Raw genomic sequence first — 19,637 nt, 5'->3', positions numbered from 1 at the left:
TCCCACAGAAATTATTATCTACATCAACCTTGCTGGGTTTTTTTTTTTTTTTTTCTCTCTCTTTTTAGTAGGTTCCATTCAAGGCAAAATGTAAACTTTTGTCAAGTACTTACATAAAATTTCAAAACCCAGTTTTATTCTCAAAAACTTACTTGCATCTTCCACTATTGAGACAGTAATTGCGACTGTTTTGTTAACTCTACAAAGCCTAATTTCACAGGATAAATTTGAATCAACAGTGCCTACTACTGCACCCCAGGTCATCACCACAACACCGAATTGACTCCTGAGGTAAACCGACTGTATCTCATAAAGACAGGCTTCCAGAGCTCTGTACACTGGCTACCATTGGAAGCACATGCTGTCTGTGCAAACAGACTTTGGAAAGCCTTCTTTCCACTGCATAGATATGTCTATGCAAATGGCCAAAAATTCATCACTGTGTGTCCATGATCATATTTTAAAATACATAGTTCACAATATTACTTCTCTTAAAGACGTAAAGCTCAAATTTGTTTTCTAAATAAATTTGCTTTAAAATGTAGACTGCAAATATTCCTGACCATATTGATGGGCCAGTTCTCAATCTATGAAGAGTTGAACATATCTACGGAATTCTACTAAGCTTTCATCTCTGAAGAGGAACAGAACTAGGCAGCATTGTCTTTTGTTTCTGAAACATAATTTAGAACTAAGATAACATTGAAAAATAATTCGCACTAGATCTAGGAATTTCCTAAATGGATCAAAGTACTTTTGAACACAGGTGGGATTTAATTAAAATGACTTGAATTGTTGTTAAGATAACAAGGTGTAGCACTGCTCACTAGCTCATTCTGTTTGTTTCTGTGCCTGGTCCACTTATATGGAAACTCAACCACAAGGATACTCTAATGTATCTTTTATCACACATGCGTACAATTGGTTGATGGTGGGGTGTCTATTCGACTTTTATTTTCTTTATTATCACTCAGATGTGAATCTTTGCGAATGTGACACTTGAACACTTGCTTATAGGCCTTCCTGAAATTTTCAGAGAGAAACGCGTATATGATAGGATTCACGGAGGAATTGCTGTACGCCAGGCAGTGGGCGGTGATTCTGAAGAGGAAGGAAGCCGGGGTCAGCGGGAAAACTCCAAACTCAGCCCAGAGATGGATGATGTGGTGCGGCAGCCAGGAGATTCCAAACACCACGACCACCACCAGAACGGTCTGCGCAGTCTAGAAAGGAGGAGGAGGGCGAAGGAGGGGGAAGAGGAGGAAGAGAAGGAAGGGAAGGAGGGGGAGGAGGAGGGGGAAGGAAGAGAAGGAGGAAAAGGAGGGGAAGGAGGGGGAGGAGGAGGAGGGGGGAGGAGGAGGGGGAAGAGAAGGAGGGGAAGGAGGGGGAGGAGGAGGAGGGGGGAGGGGGAAGGAGGAAAAGGAGGGGAAGAACAGGGAGGAGGAGGGGGGAGGAGGAGGGGGGAGGAGGAGGAGGAGGAGGCCACGGTGGCAAGGGAGAAGAAGGAGGGAAATTCATTGATTACAACAGAAAAAGAATCCAGCATTTAAAAATACATCCTAAGCTAATTTTATGTATATTTTCATGAGATCAAAAATGGATACTACATCTGCTTTAAGTGTTAACCTTCACTCCCCATAATACTTTTGTTCATAACTTCTCCAAGACCTGTCATTACCTTCCATAGTAATAATTTTGTGATATATGTGAAATGCATTGTAGGAAGAATGCTTCAAGTCACGGAACTAGAAAAGTACAAAGATTAGAGACTGTAACTTTTAAACCAGCAGAACTGTTCAAGCATGCTACCCACCGCCGCTGTATCATCAGGAATGCATCGCAGAGGAGTGCTGGACTTTGCTCCAAGTCACCTCTATGAGCAAGAGTGTAGGTGTTTATTTCTCCTCATTAAACTTTGGCAAATTCAAGGCCAAATTAATCGATGCACCAATGTGTTTCATTTCAGTTTCAGTCTATGGACCAAATTAGTCCCTTTTGCTTTTTTTCATCTCAACTCTTTCTTTGCTGCTCCTAAATCAGAAATACTCAGAAATCAGAGGTAGTGTCTTTGTGTTTCTTTTGTGATTTCTACTGAGCAAATGGTAGGAGGAAGTCATCCCTGATTAGGGACCTCAACAGGAGAGGACATCAACCTCCTATGCTCAACAAGCATATGCCTGTATGCACGGCCACGGCCTCCTCGACTGGCCACAAACCTATGGGACTGGAATTAAGCCTTAGGACAACCTCGCCTGTTCCACACATGTTGAAAGACAAGAGCTAGGTGGCTTAGTTTGTGATTAATTGAAAACTCTATGTCTCTGGATTCAAAGAAACGACAATGACCTATTTTATTAAAATGCTTTAATTACAAAGTGTCTAATATGTTTTAAACTATAAAATACAAAGCAATCAGTTGGTTCCCTCTCAAACGGATTGTTCTTTAACAAGTGCAGCTCAAAACCCATACACAACCTCTAGTGTCTCGATGCTCACAACAGAGCCATCGAAACTAGTGGACCAATGACGGGACCACATGCATTATTTCACCGAATCCCCTTGACAACTCTATGAAGCAGACGCTATCATGACCCACAGATTGTACATAAGGAAACTGGGACTCAGGAGGAGAAAAGCAAATGTCCAGTGTTTCACAGCTGAATGCAAAGTTGGGGCTGGCAGCCAGGCGGACATGCTCCCCAGCCCATGCGCTCTGCAACTGGGGTGCAGGGAAAACTCCGGTCATCACAAGCCACACTTCCCTCTCTGCTCACAACAGGGCTGCTTCTCAAGAAGCATTATGCTAGCTGGGTGGGTAATAAAGGCCCCCATGAGACAACCTCCATCTCAGTTCCCTGGCATGAAGGGACAGAGCACTTCCCCAGCCTCCTCTGTTCGGTGACTTCAGCTCTCTGTTCACTTTATCAGCAAGTTTACTTCTCGTAGGAAAAAAGGAACATTAAGTGCGTAAGAGGAGTGCCTTTCAGCCTCTAGGCCAAAGGTTAGAACTCAAGGAACCTCTTTCTCTCAGACACAGTCCACTCTGCAGTATTTTAGAGCATGCTCGGACATGGGGAGGGGAAGCATCAGAGTGTGAGCTGGCAGCAATCCCATTGATATGGTTTGGCTGTGACCCCACCCAGATCTCACCTTGAATTGTCATTCCCATAATCTCCACATGTCATGGGAGGGACCTGGAGAGGTAACTGAATCATGGGGGCAGTTACCCTCACGCTGTTCTCGTGGTAGTGAGTTCTCCTGAGATCTGATGGTTTTATAAGGGGTTTCCCCCGACCCTTCGCTCTCATTCTTCTCCTTCCTGCTGTCATGTGAAGAAGGACGTGTTTGCTTTCCTTTCTGCTATGACTATAAGGAGGCCTCCCCATCCCTGTGTAACTGTGAGTCAATTAAACTTCTTTCCTTTATAAATTACCCAGTCTTGAGTATATCTCTATTAGCGGTATGAGAATGGACTAATACAGTAAATTGGTACTGCAGAGAGTGGGGCACTGCTGTAAAGATACCCAAAAATGTGGAAGCGACTTTGGAACTGGGTAATAGGCAGAGGCTGGGACAGTTTGGATGCCTCAGAAGAAGACAGGAAAACGTTGGAAAGTTTGAAACTCCCTGGAGCCTTGGGGGCTGAGAAGACAGGATGATGTGGGAAAGTTTGGAACTTCCTAGAAACTGTTGAATGGCTTTGACTAAAATGGTGATAGTGATATGGACAATGAAGTCCAGGCTAAGGTAGTCTCAGATGGAGACCAGAAACTTCTTGGGAACTGGAGTAAAGGTCACTCTGGCTATGTGTTAGCAAAGAGACTGGTGGCATTTTGCCCTTGCCCTAGAGATCTGTGGAACTTTGCACTTGAGAGAGATGGTTTGGAATTGGAACTTATGTTTACAAGGGAAGCAAAGCATAAAAGTTTGGAAAATTTGCAGCCTGATCATGCAATAGAAAAGAAAAACCCATTTTTGGAGGAGAAATTCAAGCAGGCTGCAGAAATTTGCATAAGTAATGAAAAGCCAAATGTTAATCACCAAGACAATGAGGAAAATGTTTCCAGGGCACATCAAAGGTCTTCATGGCAGCCTTTCCCATCACACACCCAGAGGCCTACGAGGAAAAAGGGTTTCATGTCCAAGCCCAGGGCCTTGCTGCTTTGTGCAGTCTTGGGGCTTGGTGTCCTGTATCCCAGCTTTGGCTAAAAGGGGCCAACATATAGCTAGGCCATTGCTTCAGCAGGTGTAAACCCCAAGCCTTGGCAGCTTACCGATGAGGCTGGGCCTGCAGGTGCACAGAAGTCAAGAATTGAGGTTGGGGAACTTCCGTTTAGATTTCAGAGGATGTATGGAAATGCTTGGATGCCCGGGTACAAGTCTGCTGCAGGGGCAAAGTCCTTAGGGATAACCTCTGGTAGGGCAATGCAGAATGGAAGTAGGGGGTCAGAGCCCCCACACAGAGTCCCCACTGGGTCATTACCTAGTGGATCTGTGAGAAGAGGGCCACCATCCTCCAGACCCCGGAATGGTAGATCCATCAAAAGTTTGCACCCTGCACCTGGAAAAGCCATAGACACTCAACATCAGCCATGAAGGCAGCCTGGAAGGGGGCTACACCCTGCAAAGCCACAGGGGAGGAGCTGCCCACAGCCACGGGAGCCCACCTCTTATATCAGTGTGACCTGGATGCGAAACATGGAGTCAAAGGAGATCACTTTGGAGTTTTAAGATTTGGCTGCTCCACTGCATTTCAGACTTGCATGGGGCCTGTAGCCCCTTTGTTTTGGCCAATTTGTCCTATTCGGAATGGGTGTATTTCCCCAATGCCTGTACCCCCATTGTATATAGGAAGTATAATAGGTACTTGCTTTTGATTGTAAAGGCTCATAGGCAAAAGGGACTTGCCTTGCCTCAGATGAGACTTTGAACTTGGACTGCTGAGTTAATTCTGAAATGAGTTAAGATTTTGGGGGAATGCTGGAAGGGCATGATTGTGTTTTGAAATGTGAGGACATAAGATTTGGGAGGGGCCAGGAACAGTAAGACATGGTTTGGCTGTGTGTTCCCACCCAAATCTCATCTTGAGTTGTAGTTGCTATAATCCCCATGTGTGGTGGCAGGAACCCAAAACGAGATAACTGAATCAGGAGGGCAGTTACCTTCATGCTATTCTCATGATAGCGAATAAGTTCTCATGAGATCTGATAGTTTTATAGGGGCTTTTTGCACCCTTTACTCTCATTCTTCTCCTTCCTGCCGCCACATGAAGAAGGACATGTTTGCTTCCTCTTCCACCATAATTGTAAGTTTCCTGAGGCCTCCCCAGCCCTGTGGAACTGTGAATCAATTAAACATCTATTCTTTATAAATTACCCAGTCTTGGGTATGTCTTTATTAGCAGTGCGAGAACAGACTAATATACCCACTCTCTTCCCAGGCCTCACTGGGTTTCACAGAGGAGGAAAGCAGTCGCCCTCCCCTGGCCTTCCCATCACAGCATACAGATGTGGGAAGGGTTCACCTGGGGCCACCAGTCTGTTTTCTAAACAGAAATACTCTAAAATGGATGAGTGGGAGAAGAAAAGTTGGGGTAAAAGAAGAGAAAGCGAGAGAAAAAGAATGAAAATAGAGCCTTATTTTTCTTAGAACTTCACATGGAGAGAAGACTAAGACATGGGAAAGTGACTCCATGACTGAGACAGCATTGTCCCACCACAGATTTTCCCTTGGGACACAGGCCTTCCTACAATGGTCCTGCATGGACCTCACACCCTGCAGGACTATCACAGGGCAGTGGGAACCACAGCTCCACACTGCTAGGAGGGGAAATCCTACATGGCAAAAGGACTCTTCTTTTTTTTTTTTTTTTTTCTTTTTTTTTTGAGATGGAGTCTCACTCTGTCACCCAGGCTGGAGTCCAGTGGCACAATCTCAGCTCACTGCGACCTCCACCACCCAGGTTCAAGCAATTCTTCTGCCTCAGCCACCTGAGTTGCTGGGATTACAGGTATGTGCCATCATGCTGGCTAATTTTTGTATTTTTAGTAGAGACGGGTTTTCACCATATTGGTCAGGCTAGTCTCAAACTCCTGACCTCATGATCCACCTGCCTCGGCCTCCCAAAGTGCTGGGATTACAGGCGTGAACCACCACGCCCGGCCAAAAGGACTCTTCTTATCACTTCCCATGAACTGGAGTTCCACTGCAATAGAAATGACAACCAGACTATAATACATGAGATGACAGCTTTTCAAGGATTGACATGAGGCAGCAAAGTAAGATAGGAGATGAAGTTTATCAAAGAGGGGGACTGGAAGCCAGGAAGCTGTGCCCAGGATCCAGGCAGAGACAGTAGAGGGAGGGCTAGATCAAGGTCTCAGATCAAGACCAGGACAAATTCCACCAGCGAGGTGGACAGGAGATGAGAGTTAAGCTCCCTATTGAGAGGCACCAGGGAGTGCACAAGATCCCAGGACTGACAGCAGGTCTGTGTTCCCACCTGGTCATGCTATAAGCTGGTTGTACGACCTTTGCAAAATGTCATAAACTCCCTGAGCCTCAACTTCCTCATCTGACAATAGGATGAACCAATGAAATGATTCCTATACTATGCCTCATCTATTTAAACATGACAACTCAGGTATAAAAATCTGAGTATGGGTTTTATAGGGTATAAGCTTACATATTAAAACCACTTATTGCATGACACAGAAAGCAAACAGATAATGTGCTCACATATATTAAGGGAGCGCCTGCTATCAATCCATTTATCCATTAGTGGATGAGAAATGCCATTCTCAGATGATTTAGTCAAAACAAGCTAGATATAATTATACCTACAAATAGAATATAAAACATCATCATTTCTTTCTAAGACAATCAGACCATCTCTCCATGTCACAAAATGATTCTTTTAGACATTTTTACTAAGTACAAAGCAGAAATCTAGCCCAGCAGCTTACTGATAAGATCCATGCCTTATCAACATCCACAGGACAAATGGCAGTGTGCACTGAGGCCGGAGGGCAGTTTTCTCTGGCAGTGTTTGTTAACTTTGTGTGTCTGTGACTCATTCCAAGTTTACCTTTTAATTTTTACTAGTCCCATTAGTCTTAGAGCCATAGATAAGAATCAGGTTCTTTTTCTTGGTTTACCAGCAGCTTTGAAATGAGATGGGATTATAGTTTGCAACATAAATATCAGGAAAGAAGGCTTAATGGGTATTGCATAAACTACATCATTTGTCTCAGATTGTTCCCAAAAGAGTTTAATGGAAGGCCTGTCAACACTGACTACCCTCCCAGGTAAGTATCTCCAGGGGATTACTATTTTCTTCATGTTTATCAAGCATCTCAGGCCATTGCAATGTTGAAGGTCTCAGGGTTGTTAAAAGCCAGCTCCCTGCAAACAGGCCCTGGGCACCTGGTCCTGCTGTCTTCGAACTGAGTCCAATTCAGTTGTAGCAACGTCAATATGGCAAATACACCCATGTGCATGGTTGAAAACAGTAGCTGAGTTTTGTCTTCATTCTTCCCTTGCAACGGATGCTGGTAGAAGATGGGACATGGGGCAAGAAGTTCCATGCCGGTGGAAAACCATGTTTATTGATTTACTACTGCTCCAAACTGTCAAACTCAGGAAACAATTTATGCCTAGCATAGACTAGCTCAAAGTTAAAGATCTGGCAAAATAATGCATGTGTACGAATTTCAACCCTGGGATTTAAGTAGGTTAGTATGCCCATCCTTACCCAGTGCAAAGCCTTTTTTTTTTTTTTTTTTAATTCAGATAGCTATACCTCATCTCTTATAGCTTTAAAGCAATTGGTAGAGGTTATTACTTACCCAGGAATCTGCCTTTTTAAAAAGCTCAGCCAGGTACAGTGGCTCATGCCTGTAATCCCACCACTTTGGGAGGCTGAGGCAGGAGGATCACTTGAGGCCAGGCATTCTAGGCCAGCTTGGGCAACATCCTGAGTCCCCACCTTTAAAAAGTGTTTTCAAATAACTTAGTCAGGTGCAGCCATGTGCACCTGTAGTCCCAGCTATGCAGGAGGCTGAGGTGGGAGGATCTCTTGAGCTCATGAGGTTGAGGCTGCAGTGAGCTATAATCACACCACTGTACCTCAGCCTGGGCAACAAAGCAAGACCCCATCTCTAAAAATAAATTTAAAAAGAGCTCAAGAAGGTGTTCGGAGAACCACTGATGAATTACATAAAAGTCACAACAAAAAGAAAGTTGTCTTACCCACCTCAATTTAAAGGCAATAAAAAATGCTTAGTATCAACCCCTAAGGCTGAAGCATCTCCTTTCCTCAGAAAGAGCTGGAAAAGCCACTTCCTGTCTTTCCCATGGAAACATCAGAAAGTAACATCAGAAAGTAACCAAACACTGAATCTGCAGGAGCTTGATTTTAGACTTCCAACCTCCAGGACTGCAAGAAATACATTTCTATTGTTTATGGGCCACCCAGGCTGTTGTATTTTCTTATAGCAGCCTGAACAGACTAAGACCATTGGATACGGAGCAGAGAAAGTCACATAGAGAATTCCTCTCTCTGGAGGACGAGGCTGATTTTTAAAATTTATTTATGACATGATTCTTTCTACTGTCTTACAGGGTCCTCCGTCTCCGTCTGACGGACATGCCCCCTGTGCTTCCCTTTGTCTATTTAGCGTATAGAATCCCAACATGATCTTCTGATGGAGAAAAATTCATTGTTTAAAATTATATGCTCAATCTCTCTACAAATTCTTCTTACCCTTGAGTTTAGGTCTTTTAATAGCCTGGTTTCTCTGTGCTCCTTCTGCTGAAAGTATCTGAAAAAATATTAGTCGCTCTTCTTATTGTGAGATGCTCTTTTTCAAATCATCTGAGGTGTCTGTTCTTTCTTCAAAGATTTTACTCACAATATGTCTAATGGAATTTGACATATGGGGAGAAAAGAAGTGACTAAAAGATGAAAATGATTAAAAAAAAAAAACTTCACAAATTTCTACATGACAGCCAAAAAGCTGGCGGAGTTACTTAAAGAAACAACAACAAAAAGCAAACATTAAAAGAACCCAGTGGCTTGATAGGACATCAAGAGGTCCTTTAATCTAATTTTCTCCGAGAAGCAACCATCCAGTAGGGTGTCTATCCCACTTTGAGGTCTTCCAAGGTTTCACCAATCAGCTTTGAGCCAGAAACTCAAAGCAGAGTTTAAGCAAAGCATGTGATTAATCCCAGCGCTTTATTTCTGCAGTAGAAATCCTATTCTTCTTTTGCACTTTCTCCAAACATGGAGAATAACTGTTAGCATGTTTATCATGAAAGGCCAATCTCCCCACCCCATAATAGTTGTAACTCTTAACAGGAAAGCCCTGTATGGACGGCCGCACTGTCTCAAAGTGTATGTCCCCACCCCCTCCAAAAAATTCATATATTGGAACCTAATCACCAAGGTGATGGTATTAACAGGTGGGGCTTTTGGGTGGTAATTAGGTCATGAGGTGGGAGGAGCAGTCATAATGGGACCAGTGCCCTTATGAATAAAGGCCCAGAGAGCTGCCTCATGCCTCACACCCTATGAGGACACAGAGACTAGTGCCCTTATGAAAGAGGCCTAGAGAGCTGCCTTATGCCTCCCACCCTATGATTAATGGGACCAGTCTCCTTATGAAAGAGGGCACAGAGAGCTGCCTCACGCCTTCCACTCTGAGAGGACACAGACAGAAGGGGCCATCTATGAACCAGAAAACAGCCCGCCCCAAACACTTAATCTGCAGGAGCTTGATTTCAGACTTCCAAACTCCAGAACTGCAAGAAATAAACTTCCATTGTTTATGAGCCACCAGGCTATGGTATTTTCTTAAAGCAGCCTGAACGTACTAAGACAAGTGGATACAGAGCAGACAAAGGGAACTTTACTTAGCCATTGAGAGAAAGGGCTGGAAACAAGTGGAGCTGAAATGAGCAAACGATCCAAATCCCTGTCACATCTTCCATTACTAATCAAATGAACACGTGTGCACAAGTAGCAATTTTCTGTGCCGAGACCTGGGGAAAGACCCACAATGGACCAATCCAGTTCCTGTCTTTGTCTTCAGGGAAGCTGCCATGTATTCTTTCTTTCCCTCCTGCGTTTCCCCTTTCTCGCCTCTCCTGCCTCTGTCCCCCTCTCTCCGCCAGCTCCCTTCTCTTCACTCTTCTGCTTCCACTCCCTCTTCTTACCCTTCCTCTGCTCCTCTCTCCCATCACTTTCTTAGATACACACACACCACCACCACGATCGCCACCATCATCATCACTATTACCACCACCACCACTGGCACCACTGCCACCACCACCACTGGCACCATTGCCGCCACCACCATCACCACCATGACCACCATCACCACCACCACCATCACCACCACCATCACCACTATGACCACCACCACCATCACTACCCACCACCATCACCACCACCACCATCACAATCGCCACCATCACCACATGATCACCACCATCACCACCACCAACACCACCATCATCACCACTATGACCACCACCACCATCACCACAATCACCACCATGACCACCATGACCACCATCATCACCACTACCACCCACCACCATCACCACTATGACCATCATCATCACCACCATCACCACCACCATCACAATCGCCACCATCACCACCACCACCACCACTATGACCACCACCATCATCACCACCACCATCACCACCATAACCACCACCACTATGATCACCACCACATCACCACTACCACCATCACAATCGCCACCATCACAATCGCCACCATCACCACCATGACCATCAACACCACAGCCACTATGACCACCACCACCACCATGACCACCACCACCATCACCACAACCACCACAATCACCACCATGACCATCACCACCACCATCACTACCACCACCACCATGACCACCACCACCACTATGACCACCACCACCATCACAATCGTCACCATCATCACCACCATCACCATCACCACCACAATCGCCACCATCACAATGATCACCATCATCACCACCACTACCACCCACCACCATCACCACTATGACCATCATCATCACCACCATCACCACCACCATCACAATCGCCACCATCACCACCACCACCACCACTATGACCACCACCATCATCACCACCACCATCACCACCATAACCACCACCACTATGATCACCACCACATCACCACTACCACCATCACAATCGCCACCATCACAATCGCCACCATCACCACCATGACCATCAACACCACAGCCACTATGACCACCACCACCACCATGACCACCACCACCATCACAACCACCACAATCACCACCATGACCATCACCACCACCATCACTACCACCACCACCATGACCACCACCACCACTATGACCACCACCACCATCACAATCGTCACCATCATCACCACCATCACCATCACCACCACAATCGCCACCATCACAATGATCACCATCATCACCACCACTACCACCCACCACCATTATCACCACCATCACTACCACTACCATCACCACCACCACCACATTTATTTGTTCTATGCAAACAAGGAGGCAATTAAATACATCAAAAAGATCTGACATCTGTTCAGTGGCTGTTAAGGGTCAGAGGCTGTGAAAATTAAAAAGAAAATCTTTCATCCCTTCTTCAAATGCTAGAACCTCCTCATGGTAAGAATAAGCAAAAGATAATTTTATATAGATATATTTAGTATATGTATATATGTAAGCACATATGTCTTATACATGCATATACTCACATAAATCTAAATATTTGTGTATATATGTGTGTGTATGTGTATATAACTAAAGTAATTACTGAACTAATCACTGATCTTTAGGTTTTTTATTGTAAAATAAAATAGCTTTTCTAATCATTTTTATAAGACTTATTTTTTAAGTATTTTGTTCTTCTCTGAGACCTTCACGATTTCTCTCTAATACTTTTTCAAATATAGAGCCTAAAACTACCATCGACACAAGTAAGATTCAGCAAATATTAAAGAAATGTTTTGTTTTATTTCTGTTGGTAAGCATAAAATCTTTTGAATCATTAACAAACATTTATCACAGATCAATGATGTCTTCTTGGTTAAAGTTTGGTGAACCCAATCCCTCCCAAGGGAAATTAATCTCTTCCTTCCCTGATGCTCCAAACACTGCTCCCTTGAACAGGCCTTTGGGACTTACACATTTATCTCTTCCATTACAACGTTGGCTTCCAGGTGGAGCCAGTTCCTCTTAGAATCCCCTGGGTCAGCTTGGCCCTACACAGAGCAGGTGCTCCAAAAATAACTGTCCAAGGAGAAGTCAGAAACGATCCTTAATTGTCTTTAAAGACCCATTTTCTTAGAAATAAGAAGTGTGGCTCAGAGGAAAAATAAATAGATATACCAGAAAAATGGAAAATCTCTACCATAACAGCACATCACTAAAAACAAAGGAGGAAAGCAGCAACTTTCGGGGTTTATTCCATTCATTTAACTTATCACTTGGTCAGCTGCTCTAATGAGGGGCCTAGATGCCTAAAATGAAATATTCATCATAATGGTTCAGATATAAGAAAGGATCAATGGAATAAAGCCGTAACATGGTCTTGTTACTTATATTGCACCTTGTATTCTTAGGTGGTTATTCTAAAAACCGTATGATTGCGTTTCTAATATAAGCTACTTTTTTGCTGCCAGAAAAAAGAAAAAAGGTCTTAATGTTTGTGCTCTATAACCAAGTCTCTACCACTGGTTTCGACTCTGGACTGTCAGATGGCCTTTTAGCCACATTACTGTTGATCAACACGGAAAGTCAGGAAGAGCTGTCCTTTATCCAAGTAGAATTTTTAAGTAAACATGATTAAATAGGATCTAAACTCTAATTTCTATAAGTTATATATGTCATTGATCATAATAAATACTTATAAGGAAAAAAACAAGGTATTTTAAGATGTTATTACTACACTTTTCGGTTAAAACGTCCAGTTATAACCTCCTACTCCTTAATCATATTGCCTAATAATCTCATTCTACTTCCTAAAATTAGAAGTTATATAGATATTTTCTGAGTAAAAGTTAATTTAATCTTGATCTGTGAAATAGTTTTTCCTCAAAATGTAGAATGTCATGACCATCGGTAAGTTTGACGCTGTGATACTACTCAGGAGAAGCTTGTTTAAGTCAGGGTGGGGCATGAGAAAGTCAGTTAGCAACGGGAGGAATCAGCTTTCAGCCTCGTCCACTCTTCAGTCTTTACCCGCGAGGTCAGAGTCAGCACATGTGGGTGAAAGAAGCAAGGACGACCCAGTGCCCTGGCGGCTTTAGGGAGGGATTAAAATGACGTTGTCTTAAACGAGAACCAAACCTGGGCTTTTTGGAATCACATCAGATTGTAAACATACAACAAAATGACTACACTTTCCCTCGAAGTGTGCATGTCAGCAACTCTGCACTCTGCACTCTGTCTCAGTCAACCCAAGCACAACTCCCAGTGAGGCGCAGGATCAGCAAAATCCGCATTTCCTCGCCTCCCCCGAAATTCAGCGAAGTTTGAATGCAGCACAGAGTGACCCGCAATGCCCTGGCCAAGGCTGACCCTCCATTCCCATCCTAACAGCGGGAGGCTCATCTCAAACCTCCTTAGCCACACCAAGGGTCCTAAATGTTACAGGCTTTGGGTAGACATGAGGGCAAGTAAAAATAAAGATAAACTAAGCTCTGAAAAGTAACAAATATATATATATATTTGTGATCATTACCTTTTTCTTGGATGCTTCAGACTTCTTTGACATGTTCTTCAACTTTTTATGCAAATGATTAAGAACCTGAAAGACACAGACTAATGAAATCAGTTCGCCTCACCTCTCACAACCCACTGCGTATGTTGCTTTAACAATTATTAACATGCTGAAATGGTAGCATCACTATTTACAAGATCATTAAAATAAAAACTCAAATTAGGTCATTAAGTAACAATGAATGAGTTGCCAAATACATTCTTTTCTAACATTTACGAGCATGCCAGGAAGGCTGATGCACAGCCAGACAAGTTCACAGCCATAGCACCTGTTTGCAGAGAATGCCCAGCACATGGAGCTCTGGGGTTTTGCCCAGAAACAGCCATGCCATGACCCACTCATGCAAGCTTATTAGTCTATTATCTGCCTTGGTTTCTTCCAGAACCCCATATATTAACAAACACCAGGTCCCTACTACATGTCAGGCACAATGTTAGATCCTGGATGCATCAAAAAACTAGAGATTTGCCCTTCTGAAATTCACCATCTGATGGGGGAAAGGAGGCAAGTAAACAAATGAAGATAATATCAGACATTTCTTCAGCGCAGCCCACCCAAATATCGCCAGCGTTTGTGCCAAAATATTCTTTCTTCTTCCTCTTATAGGCTGCCTCCACTGCAATTCTCCTTACAGCAAATCACCACCCATCAGGCTTCCTTTCATTCTTTATTCAAATCCTACCCACTGTGCTGTGCTTTTAGACAACTTATTGGGGATTCAGCATCACCGATGATTTACAGAACATTTTTGCAAAGGTTTTACAATTAATGTCCCTGTCAGGGAATCTCCTTGAGACACACTGGCTTCCTTAATTAAAGAAGCTATTTTTGTCTTTTCTTGCTAGTGTAATACTCAGGAGAAATGATATGAAAATGTGGGGTTTTCGATATAGGAATTTCCAACATTTATTTGGTCTTAGACGACATTGTCAAGCCTGCAGAACTGTTACTTAAGTTCATTGCTATATCCCATGTGAGGGAAAATTTAGAGAAAATCGAGCCCCACGGTGACTAAGTGCTTTAGATCGTCTATAGATTGCTGAGAAGTCTCTCAAGGAACCAGAAGCCATGTTCCAACCAGTTCTTTGTTCCCTGTAGCACGGAAATAATTTAATCAAATTGAACTTATTGCAAAAGCCTGCTCCATTCAGCCAGAGAGGCACTTTCAGAGCAATTAGTCACACCCTACTAGGAAGCCACAGGATATATTTACCAGCTGCCCAGGCCCTATGCAGGTGAAGCAGCAGCCATCACAGGGGTATGAATTTCTGACCTCAAATTCTCTCCCCTACTGAAATGCTTCCCACTTCCTGAAATGACTCAGCAACATCTGCAACAAAACAAGTGTTTACTTTCCGCAGGACATTTGGGAAAACACTCAATATATTGACAAGGTGTTAGTTTACTGTTCTACCAGCAGAAATGAGAGTATCAAAACCTCAATGCAAGGTATTGACAGAACAGGGGCTTTCTTGCAGGAGCAAATGAGAATGTTTCAAAGAGGAAGGAAAGGGCTGGAGGGGGCAGGACCCTGCCCAAGAGGACAGGACCGCCTAGATGGCACAGTGGCAGCCTTCCCCACGGGAAACCGCAGGACAACACTGGTCACTGAAGACACAGGAGAGACAGAGGAGAGGCCACACAAGCAAAATCAGAGAGGGACACCTGGACAAATCACAACAAAATGTCCAAATGTGACCAGCTTCATAAGGCTGCTGAGCTCCATTTGTTCCTTCCAAAAAGAAATTTGGATCACAGCTCAGCCACTTCAAAATACCTAAAAATGTTGAATGCTGTTGAATGGTCAATGGAGAAAATACTCAAGTATATTTTTATCAGCTCTGTTTCTCTTCAATAGCTCATAGTATGAGCACAGAATGATTTATCATGATGCACCATTGAAGGTCTTGTCAGCAAAGGAGGAAGAATGTAGATATCATGATAGGGTATGATGAGGTTTAAGAAGAGAGTGATAATAACATACTGGGGTCTCTTGGTGAGTCTGTAAATTTCTGAGTGTGCACAGGAAGGTGCTAGCTCAAACCAAACCCAGGTCCTGCTGCACACATCCTGGGGATTCGGAGTAACTTAGTCGGGTGAGCCCATTGAGTTTATCCTCATGGTAGACCAAGGAGGTTCTGGACAGTAATTCACTCTAAGGAAAGTGAGCGAGGGGCACAGCCCTGGTGAAAAACAGCTCCACAGCAGCAGAGGGGAGGGCTCTTCTGGGGGCACTGGGCAGATCACTTCGACTCATCCACCCGCCCATGTATTCAATGGGTTTCCCAGAAACTGTCTGGTGCAAAAGACTGTTCCCTTACAAACTTGTAAGAATTTGGAGGCAAAAGGCAACTCTGGAATGCCATTGTCTTAAGTTGCTTTGTTTATTTAAAGCATCATAACCTCAGGTTCCCTTTTAGCCATCTGTGTTTTTTTCAGGCTATCCAACAGACCTGGGGTTTGGAGGAATAGCGAATCCTGAAACCAATACTCAACTAGCAAAATCCTTAACTGGATGGTGCACACCTAATGCCTGAGCCAAAGAAAAGCAACTTGAAATAACTTAGATCTCCACCTATCCATGACAGCCCTGAAATTAACTTGTAAATATTAGGCTGAATTCAAAGTATTTTCCCAGTTATGCTTAGAAGCAAACTATTTCCATATAAAAAATCCAAATGATCATGTATTCATTCAAATTTTTTTAAAAAACTATTTTTTAAACATTGCCCTTCTGTGGGACTTCTATAGACTTGCAAATGACAGAAATGTAGCCTAATTTATTCCTAAAAGCTTACTTTGTCATTTCCAGTAAGATTTTAGTTCTTCTCTCTAAAGGCTTTGGGGAAATAAGGAAGCGTGTGCTTCAGTTCTACTGCAATAATTAGGAACTCAACAGCCATATATTGTAAGATTCCCAATCTCAGACTTCAGTGTCCTCAAGGCCACACCAGCTGTCCCGTCCTCAGGAGACTGGGAATCCCTGTGTTAAAATCCTTCCTTCCTTCCTGAATCATTCACCAGCTTCATAATCTGGGTCAGGTGTTCCTTTCCAAAGCTCTTTTTCCTTAAGTAAAAAAATATGGGTAAATAATAAAATAGCTCCAAGCCAGAGTTGTGCAAATTAAATGAGATGGTGCACATATCAGATAATTGTGCTATATAAGATAGCCTTTGTTTAGCATTTGCAGAAGACCACATTAATAAACCAGCCGTTTTCCAAATAGCTAAGCTAGTGTTCTTTTCCGAATTTCCTTACGGCTACTATATTGGTGGTGGTGGGGTCGTTGTTGTTGTTGTTGTTTTGAGACGGAGTCTCGCTCCATCGTCACCCAGGCTGGAGTTCAGTGGCACGATTTCAGCTCCCTGCACCCTCAATCACCTGGGTTCAAACAATTCTCCAGTCCCAGCCTCCGGAGTAGCTGGGACTACAGGGGCCCACCCCCACATCTGGCTAATTTTTGTATTTTTAGTAGAGACGAGGTTTTTACCTTGTTGGTCAGGCTGGTCTCAAATTCCTGACCTCAGGTGATCCACCTGCCTCAGCCTGCCAAAGTGCTACTATCTTTCTTTATATTTAACCTTTTGGTGCAAGCCGTTCAGATAATATCCAGCAATATTATTATTCAGAATAGACACAATCTACACAGATGAAATAGGTGGGGGGAAACAGGTGGCTTATATTAAACACTTTTGTTGATAAAAATACCTTGTGACTTGAGTATTAAAAGTGATAGTTCTACCTAGTCAGGTTATTTGTGGTCATACAGTCACAGCCTTATTGAAACATAGTGAGACAGAGGTGAAGTCAGGTGGAACCTGGTAACAGCTGTATTTCAAATGGGCATGCTCCGGAGCGAGGAGGGTGCGCACACTGGCGTGAATCGCCATCACCTGATTATTAAAATAAGCGCCGGTTTACGCAAATAGAAACACGTGTGTCAAAGGCTAAAGCCGTTTGGATCCGTATAAAGTCTTCAAACACTTGTGGACATAATTAAAAAGAACGTGAGTTCTGAGCTCTGCCCGGCTGTACAAAGGGAAAAACGATCTCCCACACGCGTGGACGGTGCCTCTGCTACACTTAGGGTGAAGATCCGCCGCCTCAACCACTTCACCCTGTTCAGGAGACCTTTCTAAAAAGGATTGAAATGGGGAAGCCGAAAGCTCGAGTCCATTCCACTCCAAGTTCCTGGAGCCTGCGGCCAAGACTCTGTAAAGAAACACCGTTTTGCCACTTGGGTTTATAAAGCTAAGCTTCAGAATAAAATAAAATTCAAAGCTCTGTCCCCGGGAGCAGTGGCTTCCCAGAGCCCGGTGTGCGCAAAGCCTTCGGAGCGAGGGCAAACTGCGCACCCCGGGGGAGAGGGGCCGCCCCGCGAGTCCCCCCGACGGCCAGCTGAGAGCCCGGGAGGGAGCGGTGGGGACCCGTCGCCCTCGCAAAAGGTCCGCGCTCTGGTGACCACGCGCTCTCCTCGGGTCCCACAGCGCCGCGGCGGTAACCTCCTCGTGCAGCTGATCTGGTTGAAGAGTTGCTGGAACCGAGCGGGGTTTGCGGTACCGGGAAGGAGGCGGCAGCGCCCGCCTACCGCCCAGGCAACCTGAGGGCTTTGAAGCGCCGCAGGGGCGAGGAAGGGGAGGGGAGGGGAGGAGAAACTTGTTCCACCAGACCGTGCGAAGTGAACTGCAAACTTTCCCCAGCATCTCTCCGACTCCAAGCAACTTTCTTGCGCGAGCCAATGGCAAGCTCCAGCAGCGGCCAGGGAGCCTCCCTGTACAGATCCGCCCCAGCACTGGCGGGGTGGAGGCCACCTGGGCCGGGCTGCAGCCAAGGCTCTGGCAGGGCCGCGGGACACTGGGACCCCCGGGCCCCCCACCGGCCCTCCACCCTCCCTCGCGCGTCTCGGCCCGGCGCCCGCCGCGCACCTTTGCATAGCAGAAGCAGATGAGCAGGAGCGGCAGCAAGTAGCCGAAGACGAAGGTGCACACCACATAGGCCTTCTTGTGGCGAGGGTCAGGCCACTGCTCCCAGCAGAAAGTCTGGTTGCTGGAGCGCGGCTGGAAGAGGCCCTGGTGGTACGCCACGGGCGAGGCCATGGCGATGGACAGCGCCCAGATGCAGCTTACGCCCAGCAGCGCGTTGCGGGACACCCTGAGGGAGGAGGAGCGCCGCGAGTGCACGATGGCCACATAGCGGTCCACTGACATCGCGGCCAGGGTGAAGATGCTGACCAGCATGGACACGGTGAAGAAGTAGTGTATGAACTTGCAGATGAAGGCGCCCAGCACCCAGGTGGGCAGCGCGTACACCGTGGCCTGGAAGGGGATGCAGAAGAGCAGGTAGGCCAGGTCGGCGATGCTCAGGTTGAGGATGAACAGGTTGGTGGTGCTCCGCGGCTTGCCCGGCTTGCTGCGCGCCAGCACAGTGATCACTAGGCTGTTGCCCAGCACGCCCAGCGCGAAGATCAGGCCGAACACCACCAGCGTGACGAAGTTCTCCACGCCGATGCCGAACAGCGGCCCGGGCTCCGGGGCTAAGGTCTCCGGCCAGCTCGCGTTGCCCTCGCTGAGGTTCCCGACCGCCAGCTCCATGGCCCGCGGGGCTGCCTGGGCGAGCGGCGGGGCGCGCGGGGAGGGAGGGCGGGTGCCTGGCGGGAAAGTAGGCGCCGGGGGTGGTCTGTAGTCCCGGCACAGAGCACGGAGAGCGCGAGTTTAGGAGTCTGAGCTTCCCCTGAGGCGCGCGCCAGCGGGCGCTGGGATCCGGTGGCCGTGCCTGAAGGCACCGTCTTTGCGCCGCGACCTTCTGAGAGAGGGTGTGGACGGGAGCCTGGAGCTAGAC

The 19,637-nt window shown here is 45.6% G+C and overlaps 1 protein-coding gene across 1 annotated transcript; it reads right to left on the bottom strand.

Annotated features, from left to right (window-relative positions):
• Positions 1 to 773: 773 nt before the first annotated feature.
• GALR1 (galanin receptor 1) lies at positions 774 to 19,418 on the bottom strand. The gene is made up of 3 exons (XM_033238072.1): positions 18,725 to 19,418; positions 13,760 to 13,825; positions 774 to 1,223 (listed from the first exon to the last, which is right to left on the bottom strand). The coding sequence occupies exons 1-3, from the start codon at positions 19,388 to 19,390 to the stop codon at positions 906 to 908; spliced, it is 1,050 nt and encodes a 349-aa protein (XP_033093963.1). The 5' UTR covers positions 19,391 to 19,418; the 3' UTR covers positions 774 to 905.
• Between the last annotated feature and the right edge of the window lie 219 nt (positions 19,419 to 19,637).

This window comes from Trachypithecus francoisi, unplaced genomic scaffold (assembly GCF_009764315.1).
Source record: "Trachypithecus francoisi isolate TF-2019V2 unplaced genomic scaffold, Tfra_2.0 Contig01474, whole genome shotgun sequence".
Classification (NCBI taxonomy): domain Eukaryota; kingdom Metazoa; phylum Chordata; class Mammalia; order Primates; family Cercopithecidae; genus Trachypithecus; species Trachypithecus francoisi.
Note: the sequence above shows the minus strand (reverse complement) of the source record. Positions and strands in the feature narration are given on the sequence as shown.

Coding starts and splice junctions, on each gene's coding strand:
- GALR1 (XM_033238072.1), bottom strand. CDS start 19,390: ATGGAGCTGGCGGTCGGGAACCTCAGCGAGGGCAACGCGAGCTGGCCG. Junction 13,826..18,724: donor TCTGCTTCTGCTATGCAAAG/GTGCGCGGCGGG, acceptor TGTGTCTTTCAG/GTTCTTAATCATTTGCATAA. Junction 1,224..13,759: donor CTGAAGCATCCAAGAAAAAG/GTAATGATCACA, acceptor CCTCCTTTCTAG/ACTGCGCAGACCGTTCTGGT.